We start from the raw sequence: 22432 nt of genomic DNA, 5'->3' as shown, positions 1-22432 counted from the left end.
GGCATTGATGCACTGGGTGTGCTGAATGCGCATATTAAGGCAGTACAGGAGGACTATTGTCTTTGCACATTGTACGTATTTGCTCCACTGTGAACTTCACACGTCCCTTGATTAATATTTTGGCATTCTCTGCATGAAACTGTTTCAGCTCTCATTCTGTAACTGCTATACTGTAAATATTTGTTATGTTATAGTACTTTTTGAAAGCATCTTTGCATTTGTATTGTCATTTTTCTATTCTATATTTAAGTTCTTGAGTGTTGAAGTACTTTGCCTTATTTTTATTTGCCTTAGTATTTTGATTGTATGTTTTATGTATGCATCAAAAACCAAAGCAAATTCGTTGTAAGTGAAAACCTACTTGGTAATAAATTCTTTTCTGATTCTGATTTCTGATTCTGCGCTCAGCTTCCTTTAGTAAGCTATTATATTTTGTGAGGCAAGTGGCCCATCCCTTAATGTTACATGTCATTTAATTGGAAATCTGACAGAATGCACAGTACAATCAGTTAATGTGGGCGGGTTGTGGAAAACTGACGTCAGTGTGGTTGGTCGGTGACGGCGGAGGAGGGACCACAGACCGAACTGATCCCACGTGTGACGGAGCGCTGCATTCCCGGTTTGCTGACACTGTAGCTCTGCTCCATCTGCCGACCTACCGTCTGTGTGTATCCGTTAGTCACTGCCTGTAGCTGGGTCAGATATGGAAGGAGACGGAAGCCAAGCCACGTCTGGAAACCCGACTGATCCGCAACACGACCCGGGGTAAGGTTACAGCCTGTCAATATAAACACTGAATTTATCATTAGTTATTTTTAAAATTGCAAATTTGCAGCTTGATTTCGCACTGCCGGCTCCACTGCCTTCCGGGTCCCGTCAACTACACCTTTGTTTGGTTATATTATCAAACAGGCCTGCCCCCTTTTGCAGAATATACGCTTGGCTGGCCCCGATATGTGCTGTTAGTGCGCGTGTGGAAAGAACACACGCCAAACTTCGTTTGGAAATGTGGGAGTTAAGTGCTTTGGCACTTCATGGCTAAACTACCTGGGTTAAAGAAGAATGATCAATAATATATACAGAGATAAAGCTAGCTCCGGTAAAATCGGCATAATGTCTCCCCGCTTAGTCGCACTTAATATTAAAATAACACAAAAAATGCGTTTAGTTCACGCTGCTCCTTACCACCCAGATGTTTTGATAAAGGAAGCAGACGATTCTCTATCAGCCGAACCGAATTTAAAAGTTTATCTAACGACATTATTAGTTGGTTTATTACATCTATGCCGAATTGAAGACTATGTTCATAGCAACACTCAACAACCCAAAGTTTTCGTCTACCAAGTATGTACCTCCGCCAAGATGCCAGGAGGTTATAACTGCCAGATGTTTTGAATGTAAGTTGGCATGACCCTTGGTCCATAGCGGAGAGAGGGGAACGTATTGGGGCTGCTGTTAGCCCGGCTTCGGGAACGTCTGTCGGGCAGCCTCTCCGCTGCATTGCCTCTATTTTTGTCCCCGGCTTTTACCTTTCTACAACCACTCAAGTATTTAACTTAACATCAAAATGGCCGTTTTGAAATCTAAATGTACTTCTGTTGCTTTTTCCTTGACAGGAAAATGTTTATCGGTGGCCTCAGCTGGCAAACTTCACCAGGTAAGAACCGCGTCTCGAGCTGTGTGTATGTGTGCGCGTGCACACGGCGCAAGGTTATTTTGATTTCAAGTCCTCCATTCGACCCCTGTGTAACACGGGGACATCCACTGCTGACGACATTGATTCATCTTATTTAACCGGGAAATTAAGACCTAACTAACCCTCGCTGTCGTTGTGTTTTCTTTCCACAGACAGCCTTAGAGATTATTTTAGTAAATTCGGGGAAATCCGAGAATGTATGGTGATGAGAGACCCAACGACGAAACGTTCCAGGTAAATGAACAGTTTGATTCCCAGCGTTAGAAAATAATGGGGAAACTGAGTTCGTTTTGCTTTCTAGAGTGATATTAATGCCATGCAGCCATTTAACTGGATTTTCTATTGAATGAAAAGGCAATGCAGTTTGACATTGACCATGGCGCTGTGGAGAATATTCCCACTACTCACTACTGCCATTCCCCGCATTTAAAATGTTTTTATGTGTTCAGTAAGGTCATTACAGTTAAAATCAAAGTGAAAAGTAATTCCAAATTATTGCATTGCACTGGAATATAAGTAGGGACTGTTCTTTACTTATCAGGGGAGGGGGGATGGCTGAGGTGTGACTTTTTGTTTTATTCATTTATTTTTTTAGCCTCCCTGATGCTACAGAAATTTTTCCCTGAGCCTTGCTGAGTAACTGGGGGAAAATGCATGACTCTCCCTCCACCATAAATAAGTTATTAGACTTGTAAAACTTACCCTTCGATGTTAGAAGTTAAAGACAAAATCCTGGAGTTAAAAAAAGCCTTGTTTTTCACATTTGTCATGCATGCTGGTTAGTTTGTGCAAACAGTCTATATATTTATTTGGCCAAATTTTAAATGAGATGTAGAATATAGTGTTTTTGATAAAAAAAAAATCACTATGTAAACTCAGATTTGATTTTTTTTTTCTTGACAGAAACGTTAGTCACACATGACGTGTCCAAGGACTGTTGGAAATTTTAAAATCCAATGATAATTTCTGTTTTTACAGTTTCTTGCTATGATAAATGGTGTATTTTGGCTTTTTTTTAAAAAAAAGAAACCATGCCTTCTAAACCCGCCTGCATCTTCAAAAAATAAATAAAAAAATCTGTAAGAAAATAAAAAAAACAGTCCCTCCTCAGGGCTTAAAAATGTACATGCCTCCCCCTTTTTGCACCACTCCATCCCACCTCATAAATGATGGTCCCTTAGTATAGAGATAATAATCATTACCTTGTAAGTAATATGAATTCAAGAAATTGTTGATTAAGGTGTGGACACAAAAAGGGAAATAGAATGGGGAAATAAAAATGTATGAGACATATGCATGGGGCAGGTATAAACCATAGTGTGGTTTTCAGCATTTATCAGATGTGCAGTAAAGCAGCTCTTTGTGGTTGGAAAATGAAAAGTGTGAAGTATGACTTATCATATGTTAGAAATGTCATATGCTGTCATGTTGTTTCTCAACAGGGGCTTTGGCTTCATCACTTTTGCAGATGCTGCCAGCGTAGATAAAGTCTTAGCACAGCCGCACCACGAGTTAGACTCTAAAATGGTATGTTCACCCTTTTATTCTGATTGCATGAAAGACACTGACATGTTTTATTCTATTTGTGAAAAGTATTTTTCCATCAGGGCTGTGTATTATGTTCATAAACACCTGATGGTAGCGGAGCTTGTTTACAGGGAGTCCTGAGAGAGTGGAGGGAAACACAAGTGCTCACTTTATCCAGCTGTTCCAGTTGCTGAATATTGTTTCCAATCTTTCATGGCTCACAGAAACCAAAGTCTAACTGGGTTTTGATTTGGTTTGTGTTTCTGCGATTAATTTAATTTTCCTTTGGTTTTTATTTACAATATATCAAGCCAGAGCTGTGGTGCCTGAATATGGTCTCAGTCATAAGGTGGTGTTTTTTTTTTTCCTACTACCTCAAGTTTGGCTTAGTCTTCTCTATTACAATCTTTGGTCTCAACTGAGTCCACTTGTTGTTGTTGTTATTTATTTATTTATTTTTTGGCTGCTCTTACAGTTGAGTGGTGAGGCTGCTGTGCTCTCACTCATCCGTCAGCTCACCACAGAGACACAAAGTTCTTTAATGTCACATCACTGTTCTGTACCCCCATGTAATGCAGATACTGCTTATTTTACCATAATGTGTCTTTTTGTCATGTAACAATCAAGTATCCTCATTTAAGATGGGTTTAGTTTGAAGGACAAATGTTGGGAATATCAGACTTCAATATCTTGTAACGTTGTGCAAGAATATTTTATTTTCTAATGCAGTTCCTCTGGTTTATTTTTCTTAACACAATTTTAGTTTGTAGTAGGGTGTAAATCATCAGTTGCCTCATGATATGATATCATACAATGTCTTTGGACAACTATACGATATTTGCAGATATTGCAAAGTGTGCCAAAATATGATTTTGATTTGATTCAGTTCAATTCACAGGCCTGCGATTGATATGAGGTGGTGTGGGCCTGTTTCACACGATCTGTTACAGAAGAAGCTGCCACCTATTTCTTTTTTTTAAAAAAACAACAACACATAAATAATGTACATAATTGTAACCCCTCAAGTGCAGTAAAGTTCACTTTAAATTGACCCTTCAGAGTTAGCCTTCAGAGCATTCTGACAGAAAGGCCTTTCTGGATGAAATCTTTTCATTTTAACCCAAACCATCATCTTTTTCCTAAAACTTAAGGGCTATCGTTCTTAAAGACCCGAAAGCAAACCCCTCCCACCAGCCATAAAACATGGACTGACAAAAAGATCATTTAACAAAAGTACAAAATTCAACTTAATTATATCCCCGTGTAAATTCCTCAAAGTGACTGATTTGAACAAGAATTTTTGGAACTGGTCCAGTATTGAGCAAGCAGACAGCATCCAGCAGCAGTAGGGCGGCTGCAATGGAAGCACACAAGGCAATTGAATACCGTCACTGTATGTCCATTTAAAGTGGTAATTTTCAACACAGGCAGGTTTCGATTGTTATCGTAAGTGTCTGAAGTGTCTCTTTACTTTTCATTTGATCTGGTCTGTTTGCTATTGCCTCATCAAGCTAAAGTCTCTTTCTGAAACATCACAAGATGTCACTTGTTGCAGTCAGACAGCAGTGGTAGCATGAGTGGGATTTGGAGAGAGTATAACAACTGGAGTAGTTTATAGAAAATGTAATTTAGTTTTGTCTAAAAGATTTTCAGTATCATGGATCATCTTTTAGCTGATTTCAACAATGTGGCTCAGGCCTTTAAATTTGATCACCACCCGTGTTTATGTGTGATGGAGTATATGCATGAAGAGAGGATGAGGAGAGAGAGAGACAAAAAAAAGTCAGCAAAGGTTTTTATTTTACTTTTTACATACTCATTACTTCTTGCTGATGCCACTTGTTATCACAATATCTCCTTTGGTGCTGTAATGTTGCAAGTTTCCCTGCTGTGGGAATAACAGATGATTATCTTATTAGAAAAGACAATGTATAGGGGCTCCTGCAATAACTAACATTACCATTGCCATTTATTGCAGGTAGGTATCTCCTTGATGTATAGGAAGGGCAAATGTAGGCAGAAAATATCATAAAAATATATTATATGTCATATAATACCGAAGCATTAATATAGTTTCCACCATCTCATGATATTGCAGAGGAAGACTTTTGCTTTAGGAGGCAATAACAATCAGATCAGATCAAGTGAAAGGTAAAGAGTCACTTCAGACACTTACAATAAGAGTCTGAGTCTGTCAGTGGTGAAAATAACCACTTTTAATGGACATACAGTGGCGATGTTCAGTTGCCCTGTGTACTTCCGTTGCAGCTCGTTCCGCAGCCGCTGGCCGCTGACCGCTGCCTGCTCACTCCATACTTGACCAATTTCGAAAATTGTTGTTCACATTAATCTCTTTGATGAATTTACATGGGGAAATAGGGTCCAGGTTGAAAAATGCTGAAGTTATCCTGTAAGTGCTTTTACACCACATAAAGTAGCCCAGCAGCTAGTAAAGTCACTGCATCTCCTGACAGGACAGCACGGTTCATAATGTTGCTGCCAGAAGTTAGCGAAGTGAGATTCTCGGCCAGGCAGGTATGTCGTGTGTCCTTAGTATTTTATCTCATAACAGCATTGTTTACATACGGCATGTATTTTGTCTGTGGACCTGTATTTTTCCGAAATCCAATTTCCTCACTGCTCATTTATTGCGGAGTAAATTACATTACGTTGTCTTTCTCTTAGCTGCTTGCCAGTATCTACCTGATCTGTTTGACGGTAACCCAGAATTTCAAAATAAAGGCGTATCATAAAGATGATGGTATGGATCAATGTTTTAACTTTGCATTAGTGATATTGGATCATCAATGGACAACCCCAGTATATAATGCGATTGCCATTGCAGCATATTTTGAAAAAAAAAAAAAAAACATTTAGCGTCTAAGTTATTTTACCACAAGTCTCATTTCCACTTCATGGCACAGCCTGATTTGAATCAACTTGCTGGAACCGTTTAGTTTTGGTTTTCCATCAGCAAAAATGGCATGGGTATATATAAAACTAGTGTCACCTCAGGGCCAGGCTCCAAGTGAGCTGATAGAAGGTAGAGTTAAAACATTGCAGACCACTGATTGGTCAGAGAACCTGTGCTGGGGAGTTTACTTTTGACACGTAATAGGTTACAGATTTTGATTTCAGAAGAAAAATATTGTTGAATTTCCAGCACTGAAAGGCATTCTTGTCCGATGACATGGCCAGCCGCCTTGGTGCAGTTGGCTGGTCATGGTCATCATGGGCGACTTTGGTTGCAGAGGTTGCCATCTTACCCTTGATGATGTTGCCCTCATATCTGTCCCTATGGCTTTGCTGACCTGTGTTTACTGGAAATATGCCAGAAGCAGCAACCTGCACAAAACTTTTTAATAGCTGAGCTACCCTCAATGACGACTGCTGTTGTTATTCAGTCAACCCATATAAAAAAAAAAAATGCCAGCCTGCAAAACCTCTGTGGTGTATGGACAGAGTGCATCACTCTTTTTGACTGCCTATGAAAGGGTCCAGTGAAACACAGAGCAACAGGCACTATGATTTGCAAAACCTGTGTTGGCGCGTCACAATAAAGTAGGCTGAACCCGGTGAAAGCATGGATTCCAGAGAACAAGCTGCAGCTGAAAACCTCGCCTACAAAGTGAAAATGACTTCTAACAGGACTACAACTGCAGAACACAGACACAAGTGAAAGCATCCCGGGGTTCTTTGTCAAGACAGCAGCAGAAAGCACCATCCTGTTTACTTTTTGTCCCCACCCAGGCATGATATATCAGGATTATCAACACGTGTAACATGTTTATGTTAGTAGTAGTCACTTTGACTTTCTGCAGCAAGGCTAATGATACCGCATGCATCATCTAATGTTGTTATTCAGATATTTTATATATTTTGTTTACTGTAATGGGCATGCACGACTGAGGAAACGGCTTAAACTAACATTACAGTCTGTTGTTATAGTCTGTGACTTCTACAGTCTGTAAATCATTTCAGTTATTTCCCTCGCCCCACACTGATGCAAAAATACATTTGCCAGTAATTATCTTAGCTGCATATTGCTCCAGTGATGAAGTAAATCCATGTCACAGCCACTTTAAGTTTTAAATCGAGTAAAGTTCAGATTCTCCAATTAAGGGAAAGGATTGCTATGATATACAGTGATTGAATTAATGTATATGTTACAGCAGTGCCCTTGAATTTGAGGTCCAGTAATTTCTCATCAGGTATCTGGCAGATAGGGCCTGTTGTTATTATTATTAATATTATTATAGAGGATGATTGCATAAAATATTAATGAGACCAGTTTCGTTATTCATTTTTGGGTTATTTAAATGTTCTATTAATCAAGTAATTAAAAAATAATATTTAGAATAATCAGTAAATTAGTCATTAGAGTACTCGACTAATTGAAAAAAGACTTGTTAGGTGCAGCCCTAGAGAAAAGCAACTGGTACCAAAAGTAAGTCAAGTAGAGTAAAGTTGAGCTGAATCATGCAGTGGAAATGAGGTGTTAATAATGTGTGTATCTTTCCCAGAGTTCAAGTCATGTCCATTTGATCTCGACAGTCTAAAATCACAAACTTGCCTCAGAAGGCTTCACAACATACATTTTTGACAAGATAGAACACAGTTAATAATAAGACTTTGGATTCAGAAAAGGCACAACAATACAGAAAAGGTCAGGTCAAGGACTGGAAAAAATACAGGAGAGATCCTCCTCTGTTGGGACAGAGGGACCCACGACTGCAGTATATGGCCAGTGAGGGTGATCCTCTAACTTGTCTGACAAGCGCATAATTTTAAGTAAAGCAAGTACTTCTCATTTGATAACATGTGCTTATTATGTGTTTTTAACATTGTTTTAATTATATTTAATTCAGTGACAGCTGCTTTTGTGATGAAGTTTTTTTTAAAAGAGGTTAATTGGTAAACACATGTTTATTCAACTTAAGTTCACCAAAAAGTAAAATGTTTAGTTTAGCACAGTAGTAGGCAACCTGCAGGTCTGGTGCTGCATCAGGCTCTTGAGTTCCTTTCCAGTGGCTCCCTGTGGCTTTTACAAAAAATTAAGTGGAGATTAAAAAATAAGTTGTTTTCTAACATTTTGATTTTCAGGTATCATTGTTTTAGGCCTAAAGTGATTTTTACTTTCTCCAGTCGCAAAAAATGTGTAGACTGGACACCAAAAGAGAAATGTTTAAACATTTTGTCAAGACCGCAATAGAAGTAACTAGTCTTGAGTGTCCCCAGCTAGGCTAGCTGGTTTCCAAATCGAAAAAGGAAAAGTCTAGGAGGAAAGTAGAGATTGTATAACATATTAGTAAATGCTGATTTAGATCAGTCACTTATGTTGATAGGCTAGTTTAGACTTAATAGATTTTGTTACCTTAATTATTGGGCTACTTTCATTACATGTTTTCTTTTTTTTTGTGTGCCAAAAAAGGCTTCATTGATAGTAAAGGTTGCTGACCCCTGGTTTAGCCGCATCATTGTTTTCCATCTTTATCACATTTTATGACCTTGTGTGATAGGGATGCACAATAATATTGGCGTGTCATTGATATTGGCCAATATCATTTTAAAATGAATTGGCCTGCGTCCTTTTTGTTCATTTGCACAATGAATGAATGTTACAAACATTGAAAAGTATTGTATTTCATGTCTCCATCTGCTGGTGGACCATCACAGTCAGAGTATGCATGCATAATATGATGTTAATTCCACTACAGAAGAGACTTGATGAGGTAGTTAGGTAGGTAAAAAGGTGGATATATCAATGTTGGTATTGGTTATCAGCCAAACAAGTTGATATATATCGACATATCAGATATTGGCAAAAATCTAACTTTGTGCATCCCTATCGTGTGATATAGGAATATAGAACAGTGTGGCGTGATAGCTGTTCTCCCCCACATGGATCATTTCTGGTGAAACACAGGGGATTGAGGTAATTTGTGTGTGTGCAGGGCTAGTTGAACAGAGTAGGTCAGCCTGGGTGACTGCTGAGAAAGCCTTTGACAGCTGATTTACTGAGACTTTAACACAGGTATTGAAATAAGCACTGTGATATGGGCTGCACAGCTATACTGGGCTGTAATGGGGTTGTGTCATGTTTAAGGTGAAGAAATAAAGGGGAGTGTGTATGAGGGCATGACTCTATGCTCACTGGGTCAGAAAGGCAAACACAGACTAACCTAAAAAACACAGTCTGATATTCACTGACCTTCAGTTTGATGTGTTACTTTTTATACAGCAGTTTATCCTGACATTTATTTAGTGCACAATTTAGAGCTTATGCAATGTAGTCAGCTGAAATGAAAACCTTTTTAAATGTCCCAATACTTTTCCTTATGGAGTCTGCCTTCAAATGCGCTATAATATCCCCCACTCAGTGCATATTAGATTCCTTAAATTTGTGTATTAAAGAATAGTGACACTGATTTGTAGTGATATTTCAGACATTTTACAGTGTACAAAAACTGTCAGTGCTCTCTGGTGGACAAACTCTGTAATAGAGAGACTGTTTTTAAATGACCTCAAACATTTCTTTGATATTTCTGTAATGACACTCCTTGTTATTTACTAAATGACTTATTTGTGTTGATAAAGATATATCTGTGACAAACCAATAAATACATTTTATGACACTTTTTGCTTTGCTGGTTTTGCATGTTACCACCATACCACTACCTTTTGCACTAACCGCATTCCCAGTATAACCAAAGTTTTCTATTTGCACTATAATTTAAAACACTCATAACTGATATTACTCATAATCTATATCATATTTATTATATATATATATATATATATATATATATGTTGGTTTGTGCTTGAGGTGACTGCTTGGTCTTGTTTGTTACCACGAACAGTACTAAAGCCTTTACACATCTCTTGATTCTCCCTTAAATTCACTCTTAAGTTTATTTAAATGAATTAAAAACATTTTGTTGTACTGTACTATGATGTCACAATTCCTCCTTGATCCAACTCCTAACTGAGCCACAGCTCTTTCCTGAGAGCAAATTTAATTTGTGTGAGCCAGACTCAGGCCAGAGAGACTAGTGAGCAGCACAGCTTGCCTGCTCACAGCTCTGAACATCACAGATACTGCTGTGGTCACTAAACTGTTTGTACATGATGCTCAGTAATGTAGCAGACAGTTTCTGAGGCTGTGCTGTGGAACAGGAAGGCAGCTGTCTTAAGTGCTGGAGGTTGTTTGTTTAAAGCCCTTTGGTGTAGGATTAAAATGTTTAACTTTGGTAACTTGTGGGTGTATTGAAAGGACACTGGTGGACAGATACAGTACAGGCCAAAAGTTTGGACACACCTTCTCATTCAATGCGTTTTCTTTATTTTCATGACTACTTACATTGTAGATTCTCACTGAAGGCATCAAAACTATGAATGAACACATGTGGAGTTATGTACTTAACAAAAAAAGGTGAAATAACTGAAAACATGTTTTATATTCTAGATTCTTCAAAATAGCCACCCTTTGCTCTGATTACTGCTTTGCACACTCTTGGCATTCTCTCCATGAGCTTCAAGAGGTAGTCACCTGAAATGGTTTCCACTTCACAGGTGTGCCTTATCGGGGTTAATTAGTGGAATTTCTTGCTTTATCAATGGGGTTGGGACCATCAGTTGTGTTGTGCAGAAGTCAGGTTAATACACAGCCGACAGCCCTATTGGACAACTGTTAAAATTCATATTATGGCAAGAACCAATCAGCTAACTAAAGAAAAACCAGTGGCCATCATTACTTTAAGAAATGAAGGTCAGTCAGTCCGGAAAATTGCAAAAACTTTAAATGTGTCCCCAAGTGGAGTCGCAAAAACCATCAAGCGCTACAACGAAACTGGCACACATGAGGACCGACCCAGGAAAGGAAGACCAAGAGTCACCTCTGCTTCTGAGGATAAGTTCATCCGAGTCACCAGCCTCAGAAATCGCAAGTTAACAGCAGCTCAGATCAGAGACCAGATGAATGCCACACAGAGTTCTAGCAGCAGACCCATCTCTAGAACAACTGTTAAGAGGAGACTGCGCCAATCAGGCCTTCATGGTCAAATAGCTGCTAGGAAACCACTGCTAAGGAGAGGCAACAAGCAGAAGAGATTTGTTTGGGCCAAGAAACACAAGGAATGGACATTAGACCAGTGGAAATCTGTGCTTTGGTCTGATGAGTCCAAATTTGAGATCTTTGGTTCCAACCGCCGTGTCTTTGTGAGACGCAGAAAAGGTGAACGAATGGATTCCACATGCCTGGTTCCCACTGTGAAGCATGGAGGAGGAGGTGTGATGGTGTGGGGGTGTTTTGCTGGTGACACTGTTGGGGATTTATTCAAAATTGAAGGCACACTGAACCAGCATGGCTACCACAACATCCTGCAGCGACATGCCATCCCATCCGGTTTGCGTTTAGTTGGACGATCATTTATTTTTCAACAGGACAATGACCCCAAACACACCTCCAGGCTGTGTAAGGGCTATTTGACCAAGAAGGAGAGTGATGGAGTGCTGCGGCAGATGACCTGGCCTCCACAGTCACCGGACCTGAACCCAATCGAGATGGTTTGGGGTGAGCTGGACCGCAGAGTGAAGGCAAAGTGCAACAAGTGCTAAACACCTCTGGGAACTCCTTCAAGACTGTTGGAAAACCATTTCAGGTGACTACCTCTTGAAGCTCATCGAGAGAATGCCAAGAGTGTGCAAAGCAGTAATCAGAGCAAAGGGTGGCTATTTTGAAGAAACTAGAATATAAAACATGTTTTCAGTTATTTCACCTTTTTTTGTTAAGTACATAACTCCACATGTGTTCATTCATAGTTTTGATGCCTTCAGTGAGAATCTACAATGTAAATAGTCATGAAAATAAAGAAAACGCATTGAATGAGAGGGTGTGTCCAAACTTTTGGCCTGTACTGTATGCATGTTGTCATTTTTGAAATGATTTATACAAAACATGAGAGCAGAGACTGGGATGAAATATGACAAAGGCTAAAAATTACCAGGGGACATCATGGTCACATGGTATTTATCCCAGTCCACTGAATCACTGCAAATGAACTAATAAGTGATTACTGTTTGGACGGGGAACTGCAGGAGAGGAGTAGGCGAAACCTGAAAGATACTCAGCAATATGCTGACACAAGAACTGAATTTTTACTTTGTTTAAAAAAGTCTTTTTGGTAAGACACACTGAAACACTGATGTCAGGACACATTAGAGAAAATTAAACTTTCTTCAGTGGTTTAATTAGATGTTCATCACCTCACACTACCCAAATAAACCAGTTTAATAAACAGTTTCTGAATTTAGCTCCACTCATTAAGGTGTGACTGTTAGTACATCTGTGTTTCACCCTTTGGATGTTTGCCTGAGGAAGATCTGCACTAAATGTCACTGGCCGCTTTTCTCAGTTAAGAGCGATCTTAAGACTTAACAGCACAGTTAAGAACGCCTTTGGTAAGAAGGGTTGCTAAGATACAAGTGTTTCCCAGATGCGTTCTTAATGCCCTTCTTAGGATCACTCTTAAGATCGCTCTTTAAGAAGCTCTTAACAGGAGCTGGCCACTACCTGCTACCTAATGCACTAATTCCCTGCTGCGCGTGTGTATGTGTTCTAATAATTCTAATGAAAAACTAAGACGATAAATATTTGTTAATGACCTATTTTCATGATGAAAACAAGACTACGACTAAATAAGAAGTAGTCTTGGTAAGAGAATCATAAGGAAATGAATTATATTTAAACAAAAAAACACAGACGCCTTGCTGAGGCCAGTGCCATGTCCCACCACGTCCAGGAAGCTCCCCACTGCATAAAAACGCAGCACAGCCAGGCACTGCACCTCCGGGCTGAGGGCGAAATTGCACCGGGTTGCCCTTCTTATGTGTGGAGACACTGATGATGAGGTGTTGTATCTCAGCCGGTACTTCATTTGGACAGCCCGGTCTGACAGCACGTCGAGTGGTCTGAAGTGCTGACGAACAAATGCATTTACATATATGGTTTGGCTTCGCGCAAGGCGACGCTGTTGGTTAGCAGCGAGAATATGCTGTAAAGCAGCCATGGTATCTCACACATGTGTGATGTGGCAACGCCTTTATATAGAGTAGCAGGTGAAGTGTCCCTTGATGAGGTTCCAGCTGAGCTCAGTTACACCTGTCAGTTGCCTGATATCTGTGAAATGTCGCAGGTTTGGAGGGTGGATGTGTTTCTGTTGTGCCCTGATGCATTTTTTGGATGCGGTAAACTATCTCATATGTGCATGCAGATGTGGGATATGTGCGGACAAATTATGATAAATGATAGTCATGATAATTCATTTTATTTGTGTGCCTGATGTACACAGCACATACAGGAACACACTCGTTATTCCTCATACTTATTTTTCTTATTATTATTTTTCTTCCGCCAGATTTTGGTACGTAACTTGTGCCACAGCTTTGAGCGCACATAGGGTCTTCATAAAACATATAGATTCAAGATTCAAAGTGTTTATTGTCATATGCACAGTAAGGACACGCGTTTCCCTGCAGAATGAAATTCGTTCTTTTCTGTCACCAATTAATGCTAAACAATATAAATCTGAAGTATAAAATAGATCAAAATATATACGGTGCGCACTGTTTTAACATCTTCTTGCTCAGTGTAATATTAATTAGCCTGAAGCAGCTGGATCTGTGAGCGTTTGGTGGCTAAGAAGACTGTTAAGAGTCGGTCAGCTCGATCTTACAACTCCTTCTTAGTGAAAGATCTTCTTAAGCTAAGAGTGATCTGGGAAACGCGTTTTTCTTTCATGGGAGGCGTAAGAGCGTTCTTAAGAAGCTAAGAGTGATCTGGGAAATGCAGCCACTGTCAGTTAATATAGCTCTTATGTGTGCATTTATCAAGCAGCGGCTCACAGCTGTACATATGAGCACTTTAAAATCCCTACAATGTTACTCATAAGAAAAAGCCTCTGAAGAAGCATTCAGACCCTCATAGGTCGCTCCATTGAGACTAACAATATTCTTTTTGTTGAATAAAACTACACTGCTCAAAAAAATTAAACGAACACTTAAATCACACACCAGATCTTGATGAAGGAATTATTATTTAAGTTAAAAATCTTTACCGATGGACATTGTATAATTTGTTGAGAACAAAATGACATAACAATGGTCAATGGAAACCAAAATCATCAACCCACCGAGGGCTGGATTCAAAATTGAAATCACAGGCTGATCCAACCTGCGTGAATGTCATCACAGCACCTCATAATGTGACTCAGTAGTGTGTATGGCCCCTGCATGCCTGTATACATGTGTGCATGCACACCTGAACATGCTCCTGATGAGTCGGCGGAAGATGTCCTGGGGGATCTCCTCTCAGGCTTGGATCCGGGCATCAGTGAGCTCCTGGACAGTCTATGGCAGTACTTGACAGCGTTGGATGCACCAATAAATAATGTCCCATAGGTGATCAATAGGTTTATGTCAGGGAAACGAGAGGGCCAGTCAATGGCATCAATGCCTTAGTCATCCAGGAACTGCCTACACACTCTGGCCTCATGAGGCCGGGCATTGTCCTGCACCAGGAGGAGCCCCGGGCCCACTGCACCAGGGTAAGGTCTGGCGATCCCTCTGAGGATTTCATCCTGGTACCTAACAGCAGTCAGGGTACAGTTGGATATGACATGGAGGTCTGTGCCATCCTCCAAGGATATGCCTCCCCAGACCATCACTGATCCAACGCTAAACGGGGCACCAGTGGCGGACCTGCCAATTCTAGTGTTCTCTGGCAAATGCCACTTGAGCTGCATGGTGCTGGGCTGTAAGCACAGGTCCCACTAGAGGATGTTGGGCCTTCATGCCACTCTCATGTAGTCTGCTTCTGACAGTTTGGTCAGAAACATGCACACCAGTAGCCTGCTGGAGGTCATTTTGTAGGGCTCTGGCAGTGCTCTTCCTGTACCTCCTCACACAAAGGAGCTGGTCCTGGTCCTGCCGCTGGTTTGATGCCCTGCTACAGCCCTGCCCAGCTCTCCTCGTGTAATGGCTGATCTCCTGGCAACTCCTCCATGCTCTTTAGACTGTGCTTGGAGACACAGCAAACCTTCTTGTGACCGCACGTATGGATGTGCCAACCTGTGCAACCTGATGGGGCTGCAGGTACCGCCTCATGCTACCAGTAGTGACAAGGACACTAACAGGACACAAAACTAATGAAGAATCAGTCAGGATGGATAAGGAGAGAGCAACTGTCTGTGACCACCACATGCAAAACCATTCCCTTTTTGGGTGTTGTCTTGCTTTTGCCTCTCCATTGCACCTGTTGTCACTTTCATTTGCATTGAAGCAGGTAATTACAATTACAAAGTATCACTACTAACAGTGCACACCACCTCAGCGCCTGTCGGGTGTGCGCGACGGGTCCGACAGACGCGCTGTGCAGGCAGCGTCTGGCAGGCATAGAGCCCTCGCTACAACCTGGCTTATTGTCGTCGCTGTTCATGCACGCACACATTTCTGTTGCTGTAATATGGCCAGCGCGGCTGCAGGAGGATCAGAGCAGCCAGTTTTGGTCAAAAATGATAAAGGAAAAAGTGCTCTTTGGAAATATTTAGTGAAGTGAACACAGCACGCTGCAGACGGCAGGTGCAGCTCCTCCCCTCACTAGCAGCTGAGCAGCTGGTGTCGCCAGCATCAAACTAAAATATAACTTCTAACGTTAATGTGGGAAAACTTTATCAGTCATGCCCGTCTGTAACATTAATAGACAATGTTAGTTTAACAGGACAACACAATTATGTGTGTCTGAAAAGTTATGTTAACTGTAAAGTCACAGATTGAAGCTGAAAAAACGTTTCTCCTGTAACCCCTGGTTCTCTGATCACATAGTGAGGTAGAAACAGGAGCATCCTGAGCCTAAACTACCAACTCTATTTGATCAGCAATGAAAATATGGTGCCAATTCACCAGAAGCACAGAAAATAAACAGGGCTGTAGATAAATACATACATGGTCTTGGGCTGTTTCAAGGTGCCATTTAGTTGTCTTTAGCATGCTATGTTTTACATGATATGTGTTAAAATTTTTGATTATGATTTTAAAATGGCCTTTTTGTTTAACTCTTTTTTTTTTTATGCCTCTGCACCAGTGATAGTTGTGGTTGAAAGCGGTGTTTTTTTGGATTGTCCGTCCGTCCGTCTCGTCCTTGTGAGGGAATTTTGAGGGAATTTCTTCAAATTTGGCACAAATGTCCAGCTGGACTTATGGATGAACTGATTAGATTATAACTTGACCTTGTGTCCATGTCATTTTGTGCAGGTGATACCTCAATATGGCCTTGAGAGAATTTCCTCAATTTTGGCGCAAACATCCACTTGAACTCAAGAATGACCTGATTAGAATTTGTTGGTCAAAGGTCAAGGTCAGTGTGACCTCACAAAGCATGTTTTTGGCCATAATTCATGAATTCACATGATAATTATGAAAAAAATTCACACAAATGTCTAATAGGAACTTTACTGTGCCGTCAATATTCTGCAAAAACACTTTTCTGGCCATTTTTCAACATCATATCTCGGGAGCAGAAGGGGAGACGTTTGGTCAGATACTGAATTGGTGACACTGTTCTTGAGTGTCCACCTTGAAACTGTGCTGATTTTATAGATCTTCTTTGGTGTTGGGGGGAAGATGTGTATGAAGCATCCATGTTTTCACAGACATGGATGTAAACTGCAGCTTGACAGATTTGTAGAACTATGCAACTGCAGGGTGTTAATTCTAGTGTTTTTTTTTGGTTGTTTCTGACTGTTACTGCTGCCTATTTTGGCCAGGACTCTGTATGGCACTTTTTATATCAGTGAGGTTTGCCGCTTTAAATAAAAGGTTGAACAAAAAAGGTTTATTTTTAAAGTGTGATACTGGAGGGTCAGGAAATTGGGTAAAACTCTTTTAAGTACTCCTAAGTTAGAATAATTAGGGTTCAGTATGTCTGTATGTACCACAATTTATTCATTTTAAGAACACTTACCACTGAGTTCTTTCTTTTGAGGTGTGAAATGGTAACTGGTAACAGTAACACTGCATGATAAAGTAGTAATGTTGAGGTTTAACATACTCTGGTTAGTGATTCAGAACAGCTGTAGAAGAAGCCTGTCAGCCAATGAGCACTGAGTATTTCCCATGGCCATGGTTTAATCTGTTCTTTCTAACCCTGGAGTATGATGAGATCAGTGAAGTACTCTCAGCTGGTGAACAGTGAATAATAGTGAGTGAAGAGACTGCTGCTGCTCTGTTGTAACTCATCCAGCTGCTCGTATGATATTGTAAATGGTTATAGACACACAGCCATTTTTGCAGGTTAACAGTTCTTTTATGTTGAGTCTTGACAGAGTGGAGGTGAAGCTGTTAGCAGCAGTAGAGTAAACACCTTTAGAACAAAGTATATTCCTCTCTGTTAATGCTCTCAGCCTCAGCCACTCTAAGCCACTGTACAAATGTCTAATTCAGTCAGCCCAACTCAGTCATATTCATCAGCTACGTTGTGTCTTCTTCAAAGGAGGAGTGGATGAAGGTGACGCAGGCATCCTCAGTAGCAATGCTACATGTGTTCTGATGATCAGCTGTTATAACAAGACCTGCTCTTGATTTGTGGCATATGCAATGGCTTGTATATAGACCAGTGTTGGGCAAGTTATTCTCAAAATGTAATAGATTATATATTACTAGTTACCTTCATTCCAAAGTAATTAGTCACTTTACAATATTACTTTCTGTGTAGAGTAATAAGTCACTTATTACACTACTCTTTCATTACTTTCACCAAAATGAGCTCAGAAGAACTAATGATCATTTTAAATGGATGAGGATCATGTTGTTTCACAGCAGGTAATCAAAGCACAGAAGCTCCAGTTTATTACAGTTCATTTCAAATCCAGTGTTGCACAGGTCTGACCCATTCATGTATTCACATACAGTGGTTACCACTTTGTATTAAAATCCCCTGCTTACATTAATGATAGCCTGATGATATAGAGCAATTAAATAGCCTAGACCATTTAGAATAAATGAATAGCCTTAACACAGGGAGGGTCAGGCAGAGGATCAAAGTCTGATAATTTTGAGATATGGATAAATATTTGAGGACTGTGACATGAAACAAAATAAACAAATATTGAGGTTAACACAACAAACAGAATGGTGTGCGAGTCAGTCACGATGACAAGCACAAATTAATACAGCGGAGCTGGAAGTCCAACCTGCCGGTTCCTGGTGTGTCAGTCAGCTACAGCATCACTGGAGAGAGAGTTATGCGTAAGAAAGGGACTGTGTGCTGGTGTTGCTCTGCAGTTGTAGGGGATGTGAATGGAAACACATCCAACACATACTAACATCACCCAGATGTGCCAATCACCGGGACAAGAAAAAAGACAAGCTCCAGCTCCTTATCCCTGCTGCTTTCTAGCAGCCTTAGGACGCAAAAGCATAACAGGATACATTGTAGACGTTGCAGGTGTATTAATGGAAACACACTGAACATGATAACTCACAGTACGACATGACCCAGATGTGTTGATCATTGGCAGCCTTCTCTATTGTAGTCTACAATGACATGAAGAGACACAGTAACCTTCAGATGATATTTTTTCTGGTGGTGCACTGATAGGAGTGGAGCGATGTGGGTCAGTGTGCATTACTAATGCATGAAAACAATAAACCGTTTATTTCGGGTGGTAACACATTACGTGACATTGTAAATGTTATATTACCTGAAATCCTGTTGTGAAGGCGATATATTTCTTCCTTGCTGCTAAAATATAATATATTAATGTAACACATTACCCCCAACACTGGTTTAGACCATATGTTTCCATAGTTTTGTTGAATACTTGATTGTCCACTTACGTCATTTCAAATACAAATATTTGACTAGTGTTTTACATCCAATGATATCACTCTGCTACAGAGTTCTGCACAGGTCTGATTTTCAAGGCCTGCTCCTGAACCTTACCCACATATGACCAATTAGTTTGATCCGACAAATGGCCAATGGCAAATTGTATAAGAACCATGCGCTGTTCAAATAATTCAGTTAGGCAGCACATTTTAAGTGTTCATTTTTTCCCACTTCATTTCATACACATGAAACTAATATATTTTAAAACAAGGGTATTTCAGAAAGTACAATTTGAATTAAATATTTTTTGTTGATTGTCATAATATTGTGCAGAACATCTCCACAGTTAACGTGTCCTTTAGTAACGCATCTAATTGAAGCGGCACTCATATTCCAGCTGGCACAGAAGACAGCTCAAACACAAACTGCACACACTGTAGTATTTTCCCAGACGGTACTACTTTTGTGAGTTATTTAGTTTGGCGATAGTGAGAGAGAGTATGTGACTATACATAAATCAGGGATACAGGGATGCGCAAAACCATTTACCTAAGGAAACCTAAATTAAGATCAGAATATCTAAGTCTCCTATTCAACATCAATGCAGCGGTGAGGGGAGGTGGAGCCTGAAGGCGGTGTCCTTTAGGTGATCCTCACACGTCGGTGATATTAGGCGGCAGAAAGTCTTTTGGCTCAGCCAAAAGAGCCCCTACTCTGCAGACACTTGGACTAGTGGCTGGCCGCTGGATCCGATGAATCTTTGATGGAGTTGCAGGCCGAATAGAAACTATTAACTAACTACTATCTATTTAGCTATGGCTACTCGCTTATGAATGAAGAATGAATGAAGTTGAAAATAATCTCGTCAGCCGTTCAATATTACCAAAGTTATTATTAACACCATAAAAAAAATGTTACAATAGGCTGGCTTCGTCGCTTCAGGTATAATGTTACTGAAGGCACAGACAAAAAGAAAGAAAACTCAGGACCGACAAGACAATCCTGGCCGTGGCGAGCAAAACTTAAAAGTTTAAAATAATTTAGATCGTAAGAAAAGAAAGGGTTACGCAGGAACCAAGTTTAAGAGCGGAACGGGTTCAGGCATAAAGAGTTTAACTAGAAGGAGGGATGGCAAAAGAAAGAAGAAGGAACGGTAAAAAGTAAAGAAAAGTAACAGGGAGGAAAGAAAAGTAAAAGTAGAAGTAAAGTAAAAGTGCAGAGATGTGCTGAGCTCAATATTTTTATCTGACCAGCTTGAGTGGGCGTGTTTGAGGCAAGGTGGGTCTCTTAGTTTAGACATTACTTTATTTTGGAGGAAACTTAATGAACTTTAATGAAATGTTATTTTGTGAGATTAAATACTTTAACGTGTTACGCGCGATAGACACATACTCTTCCCATTATGGGGCTCCCATAGATGTGACAAAAAGGACAGAGGATGTGGTGAGCTTAAAAGCATAGTTAATGACCCCTGGGTCTGGCACTTAACCTGGCTGTGTTGTCAAATGCTGGATTTATTTTCAGGATGTTAATTGGAAACATAGATCTGGAGGGTTTCCAATTGACACCTTTACCACCCTTGACACCAGGATGACGGTGAAAGAGTTCCTTAAGAATGAGGTGAAACGGCCAAAGCAATAAACATTTGACCCTCAGTGTGGCCCATCTTACCCCTGTCTATTTACTTTAGGTTTTGGGAGAGTTCAGAAGGGTGTTGTCCTTACAATTAAATTATTAGTATTATAATTAAAAAATATATATATTTATTATTCAACACCACAGTCTGACCTGCAACATGGAAATATAATTACGACAAAATACCACCCGCAAGTCACCTTACCAGTGGGTCACCTGATGTAGGACTCTGCACTGCCAAGAACTGTTTTCTTTAAGTTGACTTGAAAAAATATTTTCTTTTGGTAATACACACACAACAGGTGAACAATGACAGAGAACACAACACACACATTGACGCAACAGATCTGTCACTGACACATTGCATCACATTGCATCACACCACAGCATAATGTTAAGACTAAGGTTGTGACAGGTATAAGATACATTGGGGACATTTGTGAGTAAATAAGTGTGTGCCTTTGTGTGTGTGTGTGTGTGTGTGTGTGTGTGTGTGTGTGTGTGTGTGCATGCGTCTGGGAAATGTGGAGACAAAAAGGGGGGAGGAAAGTGAGGGGACGAATGTACAGGTAATCCCAGAGAAGGGGATAAAGAAGTTCTATTGATTAAGGATGTAGATGAGTGTGTCCCTACCACAGACCACTCCTGGACCCTTCAGAGGGTGCTGGCCTTAAAAGCTGGGCTGTAGTTGAATATAGACGGTAGGTGTGAGTGTGTGTTAGGGTTGGGTACCGTTCATAATTGAACCGATGTGGTACCGGTACGGGTATCTGGAATTCAGTACCGGAACCAAATGGTACCTTATTTCGGTACTTTTTAAAGTCTAAACTTCTCAGTTTCAGCATTTTATTGAGAACATTTATGAACAGTGCTGCACGTTAACTTTTGTCTGCACATGCATTTATTTAGGAAAAGCAATAAAAAGATTTAAATAGAAATAAATACAATTCCTTAAATTGGAAGTGTTTCCCACGCCTGCCTTGCACGTTGCGTCGCAAATATTGCAGCGAGCACTGTCTCCGTCGACTGGCGTGAAGTGCAGCCAGACTTTGGACCGCTTTCGGCTCGCCATTGTTGCTGAGTCTGAGGTGCGAGTCACGCGCTCTTGCTCCGCCTCCACCTCAGGTACCGAAATTTGGCACCGATTCATTTGAAGTGAATAGGTACTCGGTAGTACCGACATGAATCGGTACCAAGTACAAAAAATACAGAGTGTCGGTACCCAACCCTAGTATGTGTGTGTGTGTGTGTGTGTGTGTGTGTGTGTCTGTCTGTCTGTCTGTCTGTCAGCACTGGAAGTGTTTGGTAGTCAAGTTGAAAACAAAACTGAAAAAAGTCAAACAAATAAAAATGAGAAATAATATAATAAGTAAGGAGAGAGATGGAGAGAAAAAAAGTTAATGAGACAGCATTAATGGGAAGTCAGATTAAATTAGACTAATGTTAACTAGACGACCATAACAACAACATCAACAACAACAGTTATAATACTACTAGTACTTCTACTATTATTACCACTACTGCTGTTACTGCCACTACTACAATAATCAGCATTTTAATTACAACAAAAACAAGCATCATAATCTTCAAATGTATGATAATAATAATAATTATAATGTTAAAGGTAGAACACCAATAACAAAAAAAAAAAAAAAACAAAGTCTGAAATTCTAAAATATAAAATTGGAGAA

The 22432-nt window shown here is 40.1% G+C and overlaps 1 protein-coding gene across 4 annotated transcripts in view; it reads left to right on the top strand.

Moving 5' to 3' along the window:
- Positions 1 to 552: 552 nt before the first annotated feature.
- LOC117259582 (RNA-binding protein Musashi homolog 2-like) overlaps positions 553 to 22432 on the top strand; it is a 506563-nt gene continuing 484683 nt past the window's right edge. For all 4 annotated transcript variants that reach the window (XM_078166887.1, XM_033630996.2, XM_033630994.2 and 1 more), the window contains exons 1-4: positions 553 to 765; positions 1617 to 1657; positions 1849 to 1930; positions 3139 to 3223. In XM_078166887.1, the coding sequence (XP_078023013.1) occupies positions 704 to 765; positions 1617 to 1657; positions 1849 to 1930; positions 3139 to 3223 (270 nt within the window). In that variant the 5' untranslated portion in view covers positions 553 to 703. The remainder of the gene's footprint in view (positions 766 to 1616; positions 1658 to 1848; positions 1931 to 3138; positions 3224 to 22432) is intronic.

Source organism: Epinephelus lanceolatus, chromosome 4 (assembly GCF_041903045.1).
Source record: "Epinephelus lanceolatus isolate andai-2023 chromosome 4, ASM4190304v1, whole genome shotgun sequence".
Taxonomy (NCBI): Eukaryota; Metazoa; Chordata; class Actinopteri; order Perciformes; family Serranidae; genus Epinephelus; species Epinephelus lanceolatus.
The sequence above is the reverse complement of the archived record's forward strand: the minus strand, read 5'-3'. Positions and strand labels throughout refer to the sequence as shown.